This window comes from Callorhinus ursinus, unplaced genomic scaffold (assembly GCF_003265705.2).
Source record: "Callorhinus ursinus isolate GAN/ISIS: 27379988/994484 unplaced genomic scaffold, GSC_fseal_2.0 scaffold32, whole genome shotgun sequence".
In the NCBI taxonomy this organism is placed as follows: domain Eukaryota; kingdom Metazoa; phylum Chordata; class Mammalia; order Carnivora; family Otariidae; genus Callorhinus; species Callorhinus ursinus.
Window position 1 is genome coordinate 12,662,313 of NW_027397094.1, and position 20,949 is coordinate 12,683,261.

Below are 20,949 nucleotides of genomic sequence, written 5' to 3' on the forward strand. Positions count from 1 at the left end.
CGGAAGGTGTTTTTGAAAATACACTGACCGCTGAGGCAGGGAAAGAAAGAAATGAACCTGCAGAGCCCAGAAATGGGAAGAGAGCAGGCACGAAGCTGAGCTTCGCCTCAAAGCTTTCTGTTGAATTTTGGATTCTTGCAGCTTCCACTTTGGCCACAGAAGGTGCAGGGGGCAGAGGAACATGCAGGGCCCCCTCACTTCAGGGGGGAACGGGAGTAAACCCACATCTACTGGGTCAGCTGTGACAGTCCTGTGTCCTATTGAAGTTCCAGCTTTGACTTGTTGAACACTGAAGATAATTTTCTGTGTCTGATCATGGTGATAGCTGCGTTGTTTGTGGGTCTGTGTAGACTGGTGTGTCTGCAGACTGTTGCTCATGGAGCTGTTTCCTGATGTGTTTAGAGACTTGTGTGTCTGACCTCATATTCCTGGGAAATGAAGGTAGTTAAAATGCATTCTTGCGAAGAGGATTTATGTTGTGTCTGCCTTGCACCGAAGGGCATTACCATGTCTGACTGCATTGTTGGTGAACATGACTCCTGCCAAGACCCAGCTAAGTGCAGGCTGGGCTTCCAGATGCTCAGGGCAGACCCCTTTCCATCCCACCCAGGGTCAAGGCTGAGACGCAGGTTCTGTTTTCTGAATTACACACACCCGTGCGCGCACACACTCCCCCTCCCTCCCTCTCCCCCAGGTCTGGCACCTCGTGGGCCCTGGCTCTGTGAGTCTCCTGTCCCTGGACGTGGCCTTTTCAAACCCGCGGAGCCTTCGGGGCACGTGCTGACCCCGGCCCCTTTGCCACCGGCTCAGCCATGCTTGAACAAGGCGTTTGGTTGTACGCAGCATCTTTATGTTCTCAGACCGAGTGGGCTTCTCTGGCTCTGTGTTCGGTATCTTGGAAGGAGGCTGGTGCTCAAGACTCAGGCCGAGTCCGTTTTGGTCCCTCGCGTTCACCTCACCCGCATCGGCTTCCCTTTAGGAACTTCACTGCGACCTTGGGCAGGGCACTTCACTCTCAGCTTGTCGTCTGGGAAAAGGAAAGGGGTCCTCCCGCGCAGGGTTTCTGGAGAGTTAGCTAATACTCGGTACGGCCCCCAGAACGTCGGACGACTCCGCGGGGACAGCCGCAGGGAGCTCCGTGTGCGCTGCCTGGGCTTTGTGGTCACAGAAGTCCCTCTGCTGCCTGCCGCCCTCCCCGCCGCACAGCTGGGTCTCACGCACACACACGCGCGCGCGCGCCTCCCCCCGCAACCCACGGGCTCAGCCCCACGGCTCCCGAGTCACTTCTGTGTGGTTTGTCGCCAGGACGGCCTGTGGCTGTGCGAGAAGACGTGTGAGCCGGGCATGCTGTCCTCCCCGCAGTACTCGCCGCAGGAACTGACGCAGCTGTGGCAGCTGAAGGAGCAGTGCGGGGACCCTTGTCAGTGCGAGGCGGCCGCGGGAGGGCTTTAGGCGGCGGCGCTGCAGGAGCAGGCGGAAGAGCGGCAGGGCGAGCGGTGGCTGAGCCGAAGGCCCCCAAGAGCCCGCGGGGGGCAGGGGGCACTAGACGCCGTGCTCGCCCAGGAGAGTTTACCTGTAACCAACGTGATCTTTCTAAATGTTTGCACAGAATTTCCTTTTTAAATAGCTGATCCTGTACATAACAAAAATTTTATTTCTATATTGGAAGACTTTGAAAAACACCAAATTGTTTTATAAAACAAAAAACATTTCTAAAACCTGATGTATCATTTCTAGTTTATAATTCATTACCTATCAATCACTTTTGGTTAAAATTGGCCTCATTCAGAAATCTTAGTAACTAAGAATGTGAATTCCAACCTGGATTACAGAGTGGCCCTGTAAGGCATAATTAGGGTAATTAAGGGCCAAAAACAATTCACAGAACGCTGTGTGGTCACTTATACCAAAGTTTGGGAATGGAAATGTCTGAATGAAGTGGGCAACTGGAAAAGGAGCCCATGTAATTCTCAGTTCTGGACCGTGGTTTTAAAGTTCACTTATTTATTAAGTGAGCTAATTCCAGTTTTCTTCTGCCATTTAACATAAATCCTGAAGGTCACAGTCTAGTACTATTTAAAAAAAGCTAAAATTCTGTGGCTGTAAATCAAATACCTCTCAGGGTTTTAGTGACGTAGGGACGTAGCCCAGCTAAATAGTGGGCACTTTGAAAGAATGAATTTTTTCTTTCCTCCTGTCATTGCGTAACGTTTACCTAATCTAACTGAATTCTGATCAGAGATGGAAATCTTCTGTAGAAGAATAAATGCCCCGCTTAGGTACAACTGTAGGGAAAAGCGCATAATGAATTTTTGTAAGTAAGTACTCTAAAAACTGTGATGGAGGGAAAAGATCCTAGCACACGCTGTACATAGAAGAGGTGCCTCCCTAAGTTTAAGGGACATTTCCCAAAATGACTATCCAAATCATTTTGGAAACCTTTTAAACTAGTAGTAGCTATCCATAGAGTTCCATTAAAACTGGTCCTGTGACCGACATTAACTATGTTCAGATTTCATTAGACTAGCTAGGTTCTATTTAATATTTAAATCTCCACATATTGAAATGTATAGTCACGAACTATAAATATGAAAATCAGAAAATCATTAGTAGGTGCAAAGCCTTTATTACTGCTGTTATATACAAGCCTAGAAATGGTCTCTTCCCGATGAAAAATACCACCTTTTCTATACTTAGGGCAAGGTGTACAACCTCTCTTTCTGACAGAACTGTTCCAATAAATCCTTTATTTCCGGTGCCCCCCCCAAGTCATGATGAACAGTGCAGTCCCCGAACTTTCTTAGTTCACTTTTACCATCGCACCAATAGACAATCTCCACTTTCCACAGAATAAAACTGTAATGACTGCTGGTCATTTTCTAGTTCAATCTCTCTGCCAGGCATCTACAAATAGAACAGAGGGTTGGGGTGATAAAGACAGATCCGTCCTAATACACGTGCCCCCTCCCAGAGGGATATGTCTCCCATTTAGAAGCAACCCGTGTCACATTGGGGGGACATAAGCCAAACTCTGTGTTCTGCTGGGCAGCTTACTTTGGGGCTTTCATAGGACAGCAGAAGTTCCGACACAGGAACTTTGAGAAGACGGGCCAGCAGTCCCTTCACCTTCTGAATTGTCATGGAGTCTGTCAAGGAAAGAAACACTCTCAGTTCTCTCGAATGACGTTGCGTGTACAACTAGCTCACCGGCCAAGACCCCAGTCGCAACGGTTCACGGTATCCGTTTCCCCGCGGCAATCAGTAGGGAGAGGCTCGTCCGCACCGCTGACCCGACATGTGGGAAGCTGTGGGGAACCGAGCCAGCGTCTGACCGAAGTGCCCTTTGACAGTGGCTTTTCATACCATTTCAGTGGTGTTTAATATTTCCTCCTGCATCTGAATAAACCAGAAATCATCTTCTCTGCAGAGAGGAGTACACATGAGTGAAAATCATTCACTTTCTAAACCTCTGTGATTACTCACTTATGGATGGCTGAGAGAACACTGGAGTGGGGGCTCAGGCGTCCGGAGGGCGCCTCTCCATCACTCTGCCTTGGTTTCCCCCCTCTGTAGAGCGAGGGAGGGACCGGTGGTCCACAGGCTCCCTGGGAGCGCATGCAGGGGACCTGCTTCACGAGCAGATGCTTTGGTTTGTTCAGAAAACGCTATGAACTTCTTTCCAAAGATGGGTTGTGGTAAATACTGGCTATTTTGATGAGTAATAGAGTTTCTTTGAAGCTTTAGCTGGAGGTACAGCAATAGTATGGTGTTCCTACAAATATCACATGGATTCAAATATTTTTCTATCAGAAATGATTTTTGTAAAGCTGTCTGTGTTTTTATGCGACTTGTGATAATAAATGTTCTTTATTTTAGAATAAAAACTGGCCTTGTTTATGTGTTGAATATAAACAACTGACATAATTCACAACTTGTTTTTTTGTGTGTGAATATGTGTAGATAATCTTGTCCTTTTATAAAGATTTCGGTGGACCGGCTTTCACGGTTCTGAGGGTGGCTAGTGATGGGTTAACTCCTCCCTCACAACGGAAAGGACACATTCCTAAGTCATGTCAGAAACAAAACGTCTGGTCCTACAACAATCCTGATGAGAAATCTGCCCACTCGCAGTGTCTACAGAAAAGGTGGCAATGTGCACGTAACGCCCTAAATAACGTTACCATTTCTAATGTAAACGTAACACACGACCGTCTTAACATTCAGAAAATGTAGAGATGGTTGTGCCTCCCTAGGGCCAGTGTTGAAAGTTTAACAGGGGTGTACACTTCCAGGCTTTTCTCCGGTTCTGTCAGGACAGGTGGGTCTCATAAGGTACTGACCACACGTGCTCTCTCATCCGGTCTCCATCCGTGAGGCCGGCCGGCACCTGAAGTGCGACGGGCTCAGGACGACTCAGGACTGAATTTTTTTATTTCAGTTTAATGAATTTCAATTTAAACTGCCACCCGTGGCGGCCGATACTGGCCAGTGGGGCCCCAGACTCCTGCGTTCTCGCTCATGCCACCTGATGCACAGGGCACGGTCCCACCGGAGTTCAGTCGGCCCTTTCCTTCCCCACTGGTAAGCGTTTAAGTGGTGGTGACATTTGCCATTACAAGTGCTACAAAGTATAAATTTAAAAAATGTGAATTTACTGCACTGACAAGCAAAGAAAAGTATTTTACGAGAGTCCCCTAGGGTGATACACATTTCATCTCTTCCTCAGAGGCTCACTGCTCCACACTTAAGCTGTCCGTACCACTGTCTAACCATGAATCAGGCTTTATCTGATGATTCACAGTATACTTGAAAGAGGGACTCTAATTGTAAGTTTAAGGTACATTAGATCAATCTAGTTTGTTGACACAAAAGTATTTTTGAAAAGAAACTAATTCAGTTCCAGTAACACTGATGTTTAGACAGAGTTCTGAAGTTGTTTTTCCAAAGAAAACCATTTCAGCGTGTCCATTAGAAGACCACGTCCGAGACCTTTCTGTGGGGACTCCTGACTGGTAAGGAGTAGAGCGTATGAGAAGTCACAAATATCCAAGTAATTCACAGTTCAGTTCAGCTCACCAGGACACGTTTCCTGTTTTATGAAAGGGATGGGAAGACAGACCTCAAGCCCAGTGACACAGTCTCTCTGGACCAGAGCCACAATTTGGGAACTAAACAGAGGTGGGCTCAGGAAAGGCCACGCCGCTCCAGGGCTCACGCCTTCGGCTCAAGATGTCATCGTACGCAAGGGCTTCTGGTTTAACAAGACTTTCCTAGATAAGCTGACCTGAGTACGGGAGACTTGAGCTTTTGGGGGGAATGTCGATGGATTGTGTTTCAGATCATAAAAGATTAGCGAAAACCTCTAAGCTCCAGAAGTCCACACTCCTAGGTATCTTCCTTCCAGCCAACTCATGCCTAGGCCAGTGATTCCTAAGTGTAAGGAGGCGAAAGGCCTGTTTTTCTTACCTGGCAGTTGTTTCTCTAGGACTCTCTGATCAACTTGATTAGGATATTTTACCTTCAGTGCTTGAGAGAAAAAAAAAGGAAAAAGACTTGAGGGCTACTGTAATAAGGATTTAAATCACACACACGTTACCCACAGCTGCGCCATGACCCGGCTGTCAGTACCGCCGGGCGTGGATCCTAATAAAGGAACAGGTCTTACTGATGTTGCAAATTCCTTCTATTAATTCTTCAGAGAATTAACAACAGAAAATGCTGGACCAGCATTCTGGTGCTTCCCCTCCTCCCCTCCGCCTCCTCTCCCGACAAGGCAGCTGGTGTCCCCGTGTAAGAAAAGCCACACGTTTACAAATCACAAGTCGGTGCACTTCTCGCCACGCTCCCCGTTTATAACACAATCAAATGTGCCGAAAGCCTGGGAATTGCTAAAATGATCAAGATGAGAATTCAGATACATTTGAGAATTCATTTCTTTCAAAACTGGAGTACTCTAGGTACTTACTTAAGAGAAACCAACAATCCCTACAACTGTTGGGCACCTAAGGACTCGAATACAAATAATCTGTCTTTGAGTGTGGGGTTCTTACTGAGTAGCTGGTTTTTGAGCAGAAACGGTTGTTGTGTTTGGAGCTCCCCGTCTTCAGGCGCACCGTATTCTGCGGAAGAAGCATAAACAGGGATGATGATGAACCCACGGGCACCAGAAGGAAAAATTCACGCACTGAATGGATCAGCAGAGCCTCTTCCTTCCCAGGACACGCCAAGCAGCATCTGCCCTGCTAACCTGGGATCTGTTCTCTTTTATTCGGCTACTTGTCCAGAACATTCCCTTTCCCCTTTCCCCTCCCCCAGGTGATTCAGAATTCACCTAAAGTGGCCGGGAAATTGGGCCAGCTAATGGGAGTGATTTGAAAGCAATTCCCTCAGGCAGCTTTTCTTCCTCAAAGATAATGTTCCAGCCTGAAGCGTTTGTGCGGTGAGCTGCTTGCATTAGGAAATATATTAAAAAAAAGTCACATAAAAGTGAAATGTGGAATAATGAAGTCAAAACAAAATGGGGAGTATGTCAGGGACAGAGAATCATGAAGTGCTGGCCTCAGGACCTGAGGGCCCAGGCCGGGGAAGGTAAGGAAGCACCGAGCAGGGCGAGTGCCCGAGCTGCGGGGACGGGGCGCCCTCAGCAGCACGGAGGCGAAAGGCGGAGAAAGGACCCGCTCGTCAGCACAGCGGAACTACCGGGGCAGCTGCAGGAACACCAGGGCCGGGCTTCTACCTTAACACGCTCCGCACATTTAAAATCCCCCAGGTTCCTGCCCCCCTTAAAAGGAGGAGTCCGCCGACCTCTCGGAGCGGGAAGCCCCAAAGCTCGACGAACGCGCGCAGACAGGAGGAGCTTCCCCTCAGAGCTGCTCTTCCCCTCTCCCCTCCCCCCCAGCCCCCCCCCCAACGCCAGTCTCTCCCAGCAACCCCCAGACTCCCCGGGTTCTCTGCGCCGAGGGACGCTGCTGACTCTTCCCTAAAGACACCCCCAAAAAGCCCCGAAGGAGAAAAGCAGGGGCGCCGACGGCCCCCTCCGACGCCCAGCGGCTGGAGCTGCAGGGGCAGCGCGGGGAGGGCTGCGGCCGCACGTACTAAGGCACAGCAGCTGGTATCTGGGATGCGCTCGCAGAAACTCCTCGTGGGGTCGGTTTCTGTCTGGGTCCTGATGTCCGCCGGCCTTCTTCCATTCATTTCCAAACGCCTTCCGGTAATCAAGCTCGGCCCCCCGCCTCTCCTCCGGCAGAATCTACAGGAAGGGGAATAAAACCAGGTCTGTCCAGTACTTCTCTTAACACGTGGCTCGTGTTTTGTACCCTGTCCTTCCTCCACGGCTCACCCATGGAGAATCACCACGCTGAGAGGGATGGGACTTGCAGTTCTACCTTTCCTTTCTAACAGGGACAGAATTCAGGAGTTCCCTGAAGAAGAAAACAAGAAGTGCAGTCTTAAGCCTGCGGCCGGCCTGCAGCAGCGGCTCACCACCCCCGGGGGGGGGTGGCCCGCAGGCCCCCCCCCACCCCCAGGGGCAGATTATTCCAGGCGAACAGCCAAGGCATTGCCTTGGCAATTTTATGAGCAGAGTGGCTCAGAGGGAGAGGGTAAGCTCTGTGGTTCTGTCCTCTGCCTACAATCCCCCCAAGACAAAGGAGCGAGTGCCCAGTACTCCCCGCCCCTCCTCAAGGGGCAGCCGAGCACCAGGCTTCTCCCGGACTCCTGCTGGCCCACGCCGCCCCCTGGGGAGCCCGGAAGAACCATCGCGGAGTAACGCACAGGGTAACGGTTCACCATCCGGTGGGAAACTGCACTGATTGATAACCCTTTGCCACATGCCAGTTTTTCACATTTCTTGATCACTTGTTTCCTCCTCCACCAAGCATCCGGTCCTGCTCCCAGCGCTCACCTCGCATTTGTTCAGGGTCTTCAACTGACCGATTTTGGCGATGATGAGCTGACGCGTGGTCTGTGCTTCTTTGCTCCCTTCGGTCAGGGGGTTTCTGATGCAGGACAGAGCGTGCAGACTCTGTAGCTTATCCAGCTCGTTGATAAATGGCCACTGAAACCCACCAAAAAAGAGAAGATGTGAAAATGAACATGTTTCAGGCCAATTTCTTAGAGTATGTGAACTAGCAAGAGAAAAGCAAAAGCCCCGAGGCGCCTGGGTGGCTCAGTCGTTAAGCATCTGCCTTCGGCTCAGGTCATGATCCCAGGGTCCTGGGATGGATTCCTTCATCGGGCTCCCGGCTCCGCGGGAAGCCTGCTTCTCCCTCTCCCACCCCCCCTGCTTGTGTTCCCTCTCTCGCTGTCTCTCTGTCAAATAAATAAAATCTTTAAAAGAGAAAAAAAAAAAAAAGCAAAAGCCCCTAGTTCCAATCCGAGGCACGGGATTGTCCTCATGCACCGAGCACCCCCTAGGAAGACCATGCACTTTCACTCTAGAACTGTGCCATGTAAAATGACAGTCTGCTTACTGTGACTTAAACTAATTTCTTTCTTAATACTTTTGGGTTTTCTGAGGGGAAACATCTCTTTCAATTTAAAATATTTCTTACTACATCAAAATGAAAAGCTTCTGCACAGCGAAGGAAACATCAACAAAACTAAAAGGCAACCGACAGAATGGTAGAAGATATTTGCAAATGACACATCCAATAAAGAGTTAGTATCCAAAATAAATAAGGAACTTAGCAAACTCAACACCCAAAAAAACAATTGGATTAAAAATGGGCAGAAGACGTGAACAGACATTTCTCCAAAGAAGACATCCAGATGGCCAACAGACACACGAAAAGATGCTCAACATCACTAATCACCAGAGAAATGCAAATCACAACCACAATGAGAGATCACACAGTATATGTCTATCTCACACCAGTCAGAATGGCTAAAATCAACAACACAGGAAACAGCAGGTGTTGACGAGGATGTGGAGAAAAGGGAACCCTCCTGCACTGTTGGTGGGAATGCAAACTGGTGCAGCCACTCTGGAAAACCGTATGGAGGTTCCTCAAAAAGTTGAAAATAGAGCTACCCTATGATCCAGTGATCGCACTACTGGGTCTTTACCCAAAAAATACAAAACACTAACTTGGGGATATATGCACCTCTATGTTTATAGCAGTATTACTTACAATAGCCAAACCATGGAAGCAGCGCAAATGTCCACTGATTGATGACTGAAGATGTGGAACATATATATAATGGAATATTACTCCGTCATAAAAAACCGTGAAATCTTGCCATTTGCAATAATATGGATGGAGCTAGAGGGTATTATGCTAAGCGCAGTAAGTCAATCAGAGAAAGACAAATACCCTATGATCTCACTCATGTGGAGTTTAAGAAACAAAACTAACAAAAGAAAACAAAAAACAGAGACAAACCAAAAAAATAGACTCTTCTTAACTACAGAGAACAGATGGTCACCAGAGGAGAGGTGGACGAGGGGGTGGGGGAAAGAGGGGAGGGGGTTAAGGGCACATCTATCTCGATGAGCCCTGAGTAATGTATGGAATTGCTGAATTACTATACTGTACACCTGACACAGAACACTGCACATTACACTGGAGGTAAAATTAACTTTAAAGAATATTTTAAAAATGCAATAAATATTTTGTAACGGAAGGAACCGACAAAACTGGTGAGAGTGACGACGAGGGCTCATGCGGTATGCACCTTCTGGAGAAGCCCTTACTTGTGATATCTGATTGTCATTTACTACGAGGTACTGCAAGGAAGGAAACATGGATGTTTTGTGCCCTAGAAAAAAAGGAGAACGAAGTTACACAGCAGAAGTGAAAGAAAGAGCTCAATTTATGAGGTACTGGGCAGGGGAGGGGAGCTAATGGTCTTATATACCAGTTCCAGCATCCGGAAAATGTATAGAAGAAATTCCAATGTCGGAAAGGATTAGTTGTTCTAATCTGAAATTAAAATGTTAAATTTGATTACAAAACACAATAGAAAATGTGATAGGCTATCAACTGGACTACATCTGTAATTTTTCCCCCCACACCCTAGGTTCTCATTCCACGTGAAATGCTTAGAAAAAAACCACAAAGTGCAGTTTGGGGCACGCGGAGTGGACTCTAGAATGTGTTCTGAGGGGGATTCTACAGTCACCTACCCATTCCTGGTGCCCACAGCTGTGCTACATGCTCATGGGTCTCAGAGAGGAAAGAGACATAGTCTAATTTCCCAGAGGTTAATGAACGAAGACTTTTGACATCAGCACCACGGCCAAATTATTCATTCTTCAGTTACCCAGTGCAGACGTAGACTACAGCGTATGCGTTTCACAGGGACATTCTCCACATGAATTCAAATAAAAGTGTCCCAACAGGAATCACTCAGTTTGTGAATTCCATCATCATATTTCCACTGAGAAAGCAAATATAGCATATGATCCATTCACTAAAAATTTCCTAAGCACTATTGCAACTGGCATTTTAGGAGCAAATTACCTGGGCAGATAGGCTATTAGAAGCAGCTGATTTTCATCAATTAATTGATTAGAGGAAAGGTCTAATAATTTGACCATCTGTAGAACATCAGCCGGCCTGTATGGAAAACAAAAGCATTTCAACATGAATTTAATCTCTTAATTGTTTTCAAAGATATGGCCTTAAAATACCTGCGTTTAGTGTAAAGGCCAGGGCGAGGCAGGAGGCAGGCGGAGAGCACCACACAAGGGAAACATGGGGGGGGGCCCTAGTGATGATGGAAACGTTCTGTATCTCGACTGGACCGATGGCAGGACCCTGGCCGTGATATGGTACCGCAGCTCTGCAAGATGTTACCGAGGGGGGGATCTGGCTCATGGGTACAGGGAATCTCCGGGTATTCTTTCTGGTAACTGCATGGGAATCTCAAATTATCTCAAAATAGAAAGTGTAATTGGAAACACTGCAGGGTCACCTGGGTGGCTCAGTCAGTTGTCTGACTCTTGGTTTTGGCTCAGGTCAGGATCTCAGGGTCGTGGGATCCAGCCCGGAATGGGGCTCCACGCTCAGTGCGGCGTGGTCCCTCCCCCTCTGCTCCTCCCCCACTCACCTGCTCTCCTCCCCTAATTAACAAATAAAATATTTAGAAACAAAATAAAAATAAGAACACCTGCATTTGCCTGTATAACAAATAGTTCCGTACAGTAAAATCTCATTAACTTGAATCGTTCAATGAGAATTTGTTGTAAATTTGCCATGTTTAGTTTTAGTAATAATTTAATGATAATCTACAAAAGAGAAAGACAACTTATTTAATTTACTTAAGGAGAACAAGCTTTTACATATACTTTGGTACACCAACCTTAAGCAGATAATGCTAACTAAAATGTATTATTTGAAAAAATAATAAAATAATTGGGGCGCCTGGGTGGCTCAGTCGTTAAGCGTCTGCCTTCGGCTCAGGTCATGATCCCGGGGTCCTGGGATCGAGCCCCGCATCGGGCTCCCTGCTCCGCGGGAAGCCTGCTTCTCCCTCCCCCACTCCCCCTGCTTGTGTTCCCTCTCTCGCTGTGTCTCTGTCAAATAAATAAATAAAATCTTTTAAAAAATAAAAATAATAAAATAACTAAAATGCATTCTTTGAGCCTTATAAAGCATCTCCTAAAGAAGCTCCATTTAGAAATAGAAGTTAAATATATTTCTGTGAAACTAATAAAATTCTTGTCTTCAAATATATTTAACTCAAGGCTCTCTCTCTGATGGGCTTTTCCTCAATTAGAACCAATAATCAGTTGGCATCCTACTTTGTGAAGAATAAGCATGTTTCTTAATTCTTATTGGCAAATCCTTTAAAAAATCAGTGTGAGGCAGCATTGAGACCATTTATGTATTCAGACTAGATGGTGACACATGCACATAAGTAAACCCTTGTTACCTTTCTGAAATGAAAAGATCATTAGACTTGAGGTACAGCTCCTCAAGGACTGGCCATCCAGAGGCACACCGGAGCACCTAGTGCATGGGTGACAAAGTATTTCAATGACACAGGAGCGTGTATAGAGTCTGGCAGCTGTGAAGGCATCCTCCGGGGAGGTCCTGAACTGTACGAGGACCTAAAAAGCAGACACGCAGACGGGCACCGCGCACACTCTCATGTGACACGGTTTGCCTCAGCGAAGGAAGGAACTTGATGTTAAACACGGTTGCTCAGTTCTTAATGCCACCCCGGGTGTGTAAAGGATACACTCATCAGACGGCGTTTCCTAACAACTATTTCTATATTTTTCTCACTTGAACTTCACCATCTCTAGCACCTGAATTTCTATGTGCCCTGCCTGTTCTCACGCTAAATCTAAACCCACCACCGACGAAGGAGCGCTAGGGCACACGCGCACCAGGAAAGGTGACTTGTCTCTAAGGGCGGCGCCTCAGTGGCATTTCACAGATGAAGGACTTTGCTGGGGAGGTACTAAGCTACAAAAATGGAATATTCTGGGCGTGTGAGGTCAGTTCACCTCTGATAGAAAATAGCAGTGCCAGATAGAAGTTCCAAATGCTGCCGGGCGAAGCAGCCACGAGTCCACTTTTGAACCCAGCTGTACACGAGGAACAGTGGACTCCAGGAGCCCAACTTTAAACAAGAAAAGGATGCGAGAATCTTCTGGCAGCTCTGCCTCGGAGCACTTGCGGGAAAACTCGGTGAGCTGAAGTCTCCATCAACAGCTAACTCGAGGGCTCTTTAAGTTCAGCGTATGCTAACTGCACCTCGCTATGGAGTGCCACCGTCCAGAAAGACACCCCAGAACAATCCAGAAGGAGCCGAGAGAGAAAAATCCCAATCCCAAAATATAAAATTCTACTTCACTACAATGATTCTGTAACTCCATTCTGTGAGGCAGTTTAAAGAATCCTGTTATTTGGATACTAGGATGATTAAAATCAAGTCACAGTCGATCTTAAATTTCTTATTTCTGGGTAATAAACCAAAGAAATAGGATTACCTCTGCCCATGTTATTCCTGTTCGGTTAAGGACTAAAACCTTCAGTGCAGGAAATGTTCCGGTTCGAGACGATGAACCCGAGGGAAAGCGGAGTTTATTCTCACTGTGTAGACAAAGAAGTCACAATGTGTTGATTCGCTGCTCCCAGGAGGCCCGAGTGAAAGTCTCCAAAAGCAGCAATTTGGGATTTAATATGAGGAGTTTTCGACCTTGAAGTGAAATTAATTCAAAACCAAGGAGTCCAGGCTACCTCATTTTTAGTATTTGCGATACACAACTTTTTGGTATCTGGCGTGCACAGATGTTCTCGGAGGACCGAGGCAGCTGGCTGAGCGTAAGGCTCAGGCGTTAGGAGGGTCAGCGTCCAGCTCACAAGGCTCTGGACCCCGCAGAATTCGGCGCCCTCTCACGTGTCCTGCTGATATGCTGCCCCGGGGCTACAATCCTGCTCCTCCAGAGTCTCTAAACCACTGTCTTGCTATCAGGGTGGACAAAATCAATCACTGCCTTCTCGATGCTCTCTTGTGATCCTCCTCTCAGGAAGTGCTCAATCCTGAGTCATTGTGAAGGAAGGTACCATGAAAACACATGAGCCCCTATTTCCAGAAGAGGAGGCGCCAGGGGTCAAAGGACACCTTTTGCCCTATTTGGAGCCCGACTCTCCGCTCCGCCTGAACCTGCCTGAGCCAGGTGCAGCCCACCTGTCCATGCGAGGCTGGCTCGGGTACTTTCATACTTTCGGCCTGGCTGAGGCCTCGGGGAATCAGGTTCTAAGACTGAAACTAACCAAGGGTTTGAAGAGGCCTGGAAAACGGTGCCATCAGTGAAACACGCAGATTGGTGGACAATCCTTATCAGAACTGAAGGAAACAGCACTCCAAAAAAGTGCTCATTCCTACGGCAATTAAGTGCCAGAGGCTTCAGGGTGAATAAGCACTTCTCACAGCACCTCTCCCGCTTCCCACTTAAATATCAACTCCCCCAGAAGGCCCAGCCTTCGTGGTTAGGCTCACAAGAGACACAAAGATCTCCCAGCTCAACAGGCCAACCCACCCCCAGCCAACCAAAAGTAAAAGACCCCCCCTTCCCCCCGCCCCCCAGAAAGGGGCACCTAGCTAGCTCAGTCAATAGAGCCCGTGACTCTCCATCTTGAGGTTGTGACTTCGAGCCCCACTTTGGGGTGGAGAGCTTAAAAACAAATAAGTAAAGGGACACTTGGGTGGTTCAGTTCAGTGTCCACGTGTTGTGATGAGCACTGGGTGTTCTACGCAACTGATGAATCATTGCACACATCAAAAACTAATGGGGACGCCTGGGTGGCTCAGATGGTTGGGCGTCTGCCTTTGGCTCAGGTCATGATCCCGGGGTCCTGGGATCGAGCACCACATCGGGCTCCTGGCTCAGAGGGGAGCCTGCTTCTCCCTCTGCCTCTGCCTCCCCCCCTGCTTGTGCTCTATCTCTGTGTCTCAAATGAATAAATAAAATCTTAAAAAAAAAAAACTAATGATGTACTATATACTGGCTAACTGAACATAATAAAAAATAAATTAAAAAAAAGTTTCCAATTCTTGATTTAGGCTCAGGTCATCATCTCAGGGTCGTGGGATCCAGTCCCAAGTTTGCGCCTCACTGGGTGTGGAACCTGCTTAAGATCCTCCCTCCCTCTACCCCTCCCCAAACTCGAGTGCACTCAAAAGAAAAAAGAAGAAATTAAGTGTAAATACCACTAAGCCATCTCCCCCTCATTCCCACAGAGATGCCGTGAGGGAAGGAGGAGAGGTCAGGGGTGACAAAATGGATGCCCAAGAGTTCATACCTGAGATTAAGAACTTCCAGGTGTTTGAGCTGATCAGCAATATCTAGGACTTCATCCCACGAGGACAACAGGTTTCTTGACAAATCTACTTTTCTGATATCTCAAAGCACACATTAAGGAAGAGTAATGCAGAAAGATTCACGCAAGACAGAACAGTCGTCCTGATGGACAGCTGCTCACCGTGGTCCCTGTGATTTCCCTCATCCTGGGAGTCGGGCTCTACACTGCTGCCCCTCCTGACTGGACTTTCCCCCAGAGGCTTACTACTGTCACTGCTTTTTGGGTGTCCCTAGGGTGTACTGCTGCACTTGTCCATGGGTTTCATCTGCTGATGGGTTAGCCGCGATGGCTCCCTCTACCTAAGGTCAAAGATCCCACTTTTACTGGCCAAAAAAAAAAAAAGAACAGCCGTCACCTCTGAATTCTGGAGCACGGATCTTTAACATTTTTAAGTCACCCAGCTCTTCATTTAGAAATGAAAACGTTCACTGTCATCTGCTGCAGACTTGAGACAAACATCTACAATCAAGTAAGAACCAAATGTCCTACCCAGTGCCAAACCATTCTTGCAGTATCCAACAAAAAGAGAAAAGAAGAACGATGGTGAGTTTGCTTTATTAAGCGCCTACGGTGCACGCACGGGCCTCGACCCGGGCACTCCTTCCAGTGGCGGCCTCACGGTCACGCACGCACCTTCTGTGGCGCATCATTCTCTGCACCACGGGAAGCCCCAAGTCACTAGCGGCACTTCCAGAGCGGACGATGGGGGTAAGCGTGGACAAAGGTTCTAAGTGCTAAGAATGATTTGGGAATTCAGAGAAGGAGAAACCAGCAGGACAGAGAGAAAAAGGCACCCGAGCTGAGTGTCTCAGGGCAGTGTGGTGCCACCAAGAGGGGGTGCAGCTCAGAACCCCCCGGGCAGAGAGATGGAAGAGAAGCCTGGGGCAGGACTGGAGCCGCTAAAGGAGGATCTTACACATGACTCTGCTATGCTGGGAAACCAGTCATTCTTCTGTCCCACGACTGCCGGGGGGCCAGGAGCAGAGCAGCGAACTCAACAGTCACAGTCGGGGAGACGGCGATAAGCACGTGCCGCTGCAGTATGCCACGTACAGACACAGGCTCAGAGAAGAAGCCGAGGATGCAGGAAGGGGGTGTGTGGGTACATTACATACGCTGGTCGTGGAAGACTGTCTTCGCTGTGAAGGTGCCATCTGAGCAGAGAACCACAGGAAATGAGGAAACGCCATCTGGGAGAAGAGCATCCGGGCAGAGAGAACGAGACAAGCAAAGGCCCTGAGGTTAGAACGGGTTTAGGTAAAGGGAGTGGGAGGTGCTGGAAATGAGGGCACAAAGGCTGCAGGGGCCAAGGCCACGCCACAAAGGGTCTTGCAGGCCACTGCGAAGTCTGGACCACAGGGTTTGTTAGCAAGGGTAGGGGTCCAGTCCAGTAATCCTTCACTGACTCATACTCTCCACCGTGGAGGCTCAGATTATAAACACACCTGCTAGTCTATCCAGAGCACACAGACCGCCTGCACTCTGAAATCAGCTCTAAACAACTGGCAGTTGTCACGAGTGCCCCTCACATGCATGCACGCACAGGCCAAGCGGCTCCGGGCGCTACACGGTCCCGCCTCTGGTGCAGAGCCAGCTAGCAGAGCAGGAGGCAGCTCATCCCCCCTCCGGGGGAGCTTCCCAGCTCGGCAAGCTCAAGGCTCCCGCGGCTTGACGTCCCGGCGGAGGGAGTGACCTCAAGGGGGCCACCCGAAAGGGACAACTGGATTAGACACAGACACTACTTCTGCTTCAGGCAAGAACTCAATCAGCAACTGGAAGACATTCATCACTGTACCTGCAAATATCAGCCGTCACTTGATCATCTCACGAAACCGCATTTCTTCAAGACTTGGGGGACGTTTTCCCCAGGAAAGGACAGCATCGGCAAGCAAGATGCGGGCTCCCCAGGACCCTGCTGACAACTCTGAGCAACCAAACCCACCTACTGGCCACATCTCTGATACGCTGAAAATACGTCTTGAACCACCCAATTCCCAGTCTTCTGAAATCATTCAGTAGCCGGCTGGGCAGATCACAGAACGTTCCAGACACCACCGTGGCATCCTGCTCCTTACCAAACTACACGATCGGCTTCGCTTCCCCTAACCACGGAGGATGGGACTGCGCTGGCCCAGCTCGCTGGGGCCCATGGAGGGGCTGCTCACGGGCAAGGTGACGAAGTCCCGACTGAGGGCGTCAACCCCGCAGACACACTGGCTGAGGAGCTCTGCTCTAATTTCTGTCACCACAAAGCATGCACCACAGGGATAGCTAGAAACAGCTGGCTAAAGACGGCTGCCCATTTGCCATCTCTTCCCTTGGAGAACATGGATTATAAACTATCTTTGGCATAAACTATTACACAGAGATTAGGCAGGCTTAAAGAACTGCGAGAAAACCTTTGAAAGTTCGAGAAAGTTTCTTTCATTTGCCAGGGAGATTTTTCTTTTAAACTTACCTCCTATGTTTTTAGTTGTGGACATGAAAGAATATAGGGCAAACACAAACAGAAACCACTTCTACAAGAAGGTAGAGAAAAGAGATTACAAGTTTTGGAAGGGCCTGTTTTGAGCTCCTGTGACAAACAGCACCAGCGGTACGAAACAGGAGAGTATTTTGCGCGCTCACAGGAAGGCAGTCCAGGAGGGCTGGTGCGGGGGCCCCGGGGTGCCGGTGAGGACTTTGCCTCCTCTCGCCCTGTCCACACTGGACGCTCTGCACACAAGATGGCTGTCAGGCCCCAGGCACTCTGTGCGCGCTCAGGAGCAGGGTAACGGCTTGGGGCAGAAGGCAGACGCCAGCCACGTGTGTCCCCATGTGAGGAGCCCTGTCCAGACACTTCTGCTTCACATTTCCTTGGCTGGGGGGGAGTCACAAGGCCTCACCTGAAGGCAGAAGGGTCCGGGAAGGTGAGTAATTTCCCGGGGTGGCGACTGGCCCCGGGAAGATGCAGATGCCCTGAGGAAGAAAGTGAGGGAGAACAGACACCGGTGGGCTACTGGCCGTGTCCAGCACGAGCGTCAAGTTCAAAGTCAGGTTTGCAGTGAAAAGGATACTAGGACATGCTTTGGCAATTGTTCCTCTGTCACCGGCACAATTCACTGCACAGTTCCTCAGAGAAATTTCTTGCAACTTGCTCAGCTGACTGCATGAAAAACATATAGTTCACACGTATGCACAAACATGTACACGGCCACTGGCCCTTTAAAAAGTTAAAAGGCATTTCATATAAGAAGTTACCAAAGATAACCAGTACTGGTACCCACCAGCCAGTTTCAGAAATAAAGCTTTACTGAAAGAGACGAAAAAGAAAGCGTTACACACACTACAAATATAACCGAAGTCCTTTGTGCCCCATTCCAGGATATTCCTTCCCGCTCTGCTCCCCCGCACTGGGTGCTTGTTTAAATTTAAGCATTTAATAGTTTTACTACACATTTCCATATCCCTAAACAACCATAGCATTTTATCTATAATGAAACTTGATATAATGCGGTACCCTGCTGTATCTATCCTCCCCCAAGCTACTTCGCCCAACGGTATATTGTTCAGCAGTGAGATTCAGCTACGTCAACCCATGTGCTCTAGAGCATCTGTTTTCACATCTGAGAGACCACAATTACTTTATTTACTCCTCCGCTGACATTTAGATTATTCCCAGCAGGGCTGAAGTAAACACTCTCGTATGTTTCTCGCACTCACATGTGAGAGTCTCTCTAGGGTTGTATCCTGGAGGGCGTGCCGATCTTCAGCTTTACTAGACAATCTCAGAAGCCATGTTTTAAGCGTAGAGGATCTGCATGAATCCCAATCCCACCGCTTCCTTGGGCTTTAGGGGCGTTAGAATCTCTGTGCCTCGGATTCCACAGTTTTAAAATGCTGTGGTTTACGCACTTGTTCAAGCAGCATTACCGCTGGCGCCCAAGGCGGGGGGAACAGCCCAGATGTCCATCGATAGATGAATGGATAAACTAAGTGTGGTATGTCCATCCAATGGACTATTACCCAGCCTTAGAAAGGAAGGAAATGCTGACATACAACACAACGTGGGTAAACTTGAGGACATTATGCGAAGGCACAGAAGCCAGTCACAAAAGTAGGATTCCACTTATGTGAGGTCCCTAGAGGAGTCAACTTCACAGAGACAGAAAGTAGCAGGGTGGCTGCCGGGGGCTGCTGTTGGAGTGGGACAGAGTTTCATTTTGAGAAAGTTCGGGAGATGGACGGTTGAGGATGGCTGCACAACACTGTGAACGTACTTAGCGCTACCAAACTATACACTTAAAAATGGTTAAGGTGGTAAATTCTGTATTGTGCTTTTTACAATTTTTTAAATGCTATAATTTAGTACTGGTGAAATCTCAATACTGCCTGACATAAGTTTTTATAAGTATTTATAAAAGCTTGTAAGTATTTGTATAAATAAATAAATAAATAAATAAATAAATAAATAAATAAATAAAAAACTGACCACCTTTGGGGGAAACACTCCAAACAAAATGCCAGGCATGTGCTATTACAGTCACGAGAAACTGGGGGAAAGGCAGCAACAAAGGTCTAGGGCAGAGGCTCCCAAACTGGCTCAAGTTCACTGTGCCCTTGGTGTTTTCAATCGTTTTTTCAGTGTGCCCGTAAGTCAAAACAAAACAAAACACACCGCAGTTTACATTTAGTAAGTAGTTAGGGCCACACAATGTAATAATTATGTGTGTCCTTCAAACTGAGTGTCAATTGGGCCCAGCACAACTTCCCAAATCCTGGAATCAGACTGGATATCGCTACCTTCATTTCTTGTATCACGACGCTTTTCAGGAGATACTTGCTTTTTATCACAGGAACACCAAAAACCCAGCTTTGCAAGCATGGGACACCAATAAAAGGATTTGTAGGGTTATCACAAAACTGAACAACCTCAAGCTAATAGTTTGCTCCGTGTCCAACAGAGGCCACTGTTTCCCTCTAAAATTAAAAATATACCGCTGTGCCTGCTGAGTTGGCTGCAGTGCCCAGGGAAACCTTGCCACTGAGCTTAGGAACCCGGTTCTCAGCACAGACCTCACTCCAGAGCCAAAGCCGTCTCCAAGAGAAGTCATACATACTGGTTTTTATTGGGGTTTTTAAAATTCCGTTTCCATAAGTCTTAGTGGTGCAAACTCAGAGCTGGTCAGCTGGATATCATTAAGGAGATACCATGATGGCTTCAAGTGGAGGATTCTTTCACTCCTTAACACTGGTGACCAGTATTCACCCACAGTCTCCCGTGTTAGCCACAGCAGGTCTAACAGCTTAGGTATTGTTTCGTAAAGGAGGAGACTCAGGCTTAGAACTTAGAAGGTGTCAGAGCTAGAAGGTGGCTTAGCTAACATCTGAACATAGCGCTGACTCCAACACTGGGTCAGTTCCAAGGGAAACACTAGCTAACTATGGAATGCCATGATACTCCAGTAGTTGGGTCATGCACCAAAAGAATTCATGAGTTATACAGTCGTTCATAAGTTAGGGGAGGAAAATGTGTTTGCAATTTTCACAGAGCCATGGTATTCAGATTAACCAGTAAGAAAAAATGTGCTGCTTTTGGGGTAAAAGATGTTTCAATGTTTGCACCTTTTTTCCCCCCAATAGTTGCATTTTAAATGGGAAGATGAAGCAAAGAACTCCAACCCGATAAGGCACATAGTTCTTTAAATCCAAGTAAACCAGTAGGATCAATAGCAAAAGGATCCATGAAAATTATCTCTTGGTGGTAGCATGAGTCACGACTTCCTTTTGTTCAATTTCTATTTTCTTAATTCTCAACAGTGAGTGTAAGCTGCTTTGTAATTAACGGTCAAGTTTGTTTGTTTGTTTGTTTTTAATCTCGATTTACTCTGAGTTTTCCTCCTTCACATATTTTTTATTGAAAAAAATCCCATATAGGAAGAGTATATGCATTAGCCTACATCAGTATGCATCTCAGTGATTTTAAATAAATACGCATAGGTTACCATCACCCAGATCAAGAGACACATCCCTGGAACTCGGGGAGTCCTCCTTGTGCCCCTGACCCTTGCTTCCTCCCCTCAAAACCACCTAGCCTGACTTCTAACACTATTGATCAGTTGTGGCTGTTGTTGACCTTCATACAGACAGA

At 47.7% G+C, this 20,949-nt stretch overlaps 2 protein-coding genes across 6 annotated transcripts in view; one reads left to right on the forward strand and one right to left on the reverse strand.

Moving 5' to 3' along the window:
* Positions 1-3,884, forward strand: part of B3GALNT2 (beta-1,3-N-acetylgalactosaminyltransferase 2) — a 57,874-nt gene extending 53,990 nt beyond the window's left edge. For 2 of the 3 annotated variants that reach the window (XM_073879029.1, XM_025850809.2), the window contains one exon: positions 1,306-3,884. In XM_073879029.1, the coding sequence (XP_073735130.1) occupies positions 1,306-1,452 (147 nt within the window). In that variant the 3' untranslated portion in view covers positions 1,453-3,884. The other variant, XM_073879030.1, reaches the window with a different exon arrangement.
* TBCE (tubulin folding cofactor E) overlaps positions 2,607-20,949 on the reverse strand; it is a 70,319-nt gene continuing 51,976 nt past the window's right edge. For 2 of the 3 annotated variants that reach the window (XM_025850806.2, XM_025850808.2), the window contains exons 5-17: positions 17,876-17,964; positions 14,760-14,859; positions 12,944-13,046; positions 11,878-11,954; positions 10,464-10,559; positions 9,859-9,923; positions 9,695-9,759; positions 7,904-8,056; positions 7,096-7,249; positions 6,051-6,119; positions 5,467-5,526; positions 3,055-3,146; positions 2,607-2,904 (exon numbers count right to left, since the gene is read on the reverse strand). In XM_025850806.2, coding sequence (XP_025706591.1) covers positions 2,812-2,904; positions 3,055-3,146; positions 5,467-5,526; positions 6,051-6,119; positions 7,096-7,249; positions 7,904-8,056; positions 9,695-9,759; positions 9,859-9,923; positions 10,464-10,559; positions 11,878-11,954; positions 12,944-13,046; positions 14,760-14,859; positions 17,876-17,964 — 1,216 coding nt within the window. In that variant the 3' untranslated portion in view covers positions 2,607-2,811. Of the gene's footprint in view, positions 2,905-3,054; positions 3,147-5,466; positions 5,527-6,050; positions 6,120-6,331; positions 6,445-7,095; positions 7,250-7,903; positions 8,057-9,694; positions 9,760-9,858; positions 9,924-10,463; positions 10,560-11,877; positions 11,955-12,943; positions 13,047-14,759; positions 14,860-17,875; positions 17,965-20,949 lie in introns of those variants that run through there. The other variant, XR_003204181.2, reaches the window with a different exon arrangement.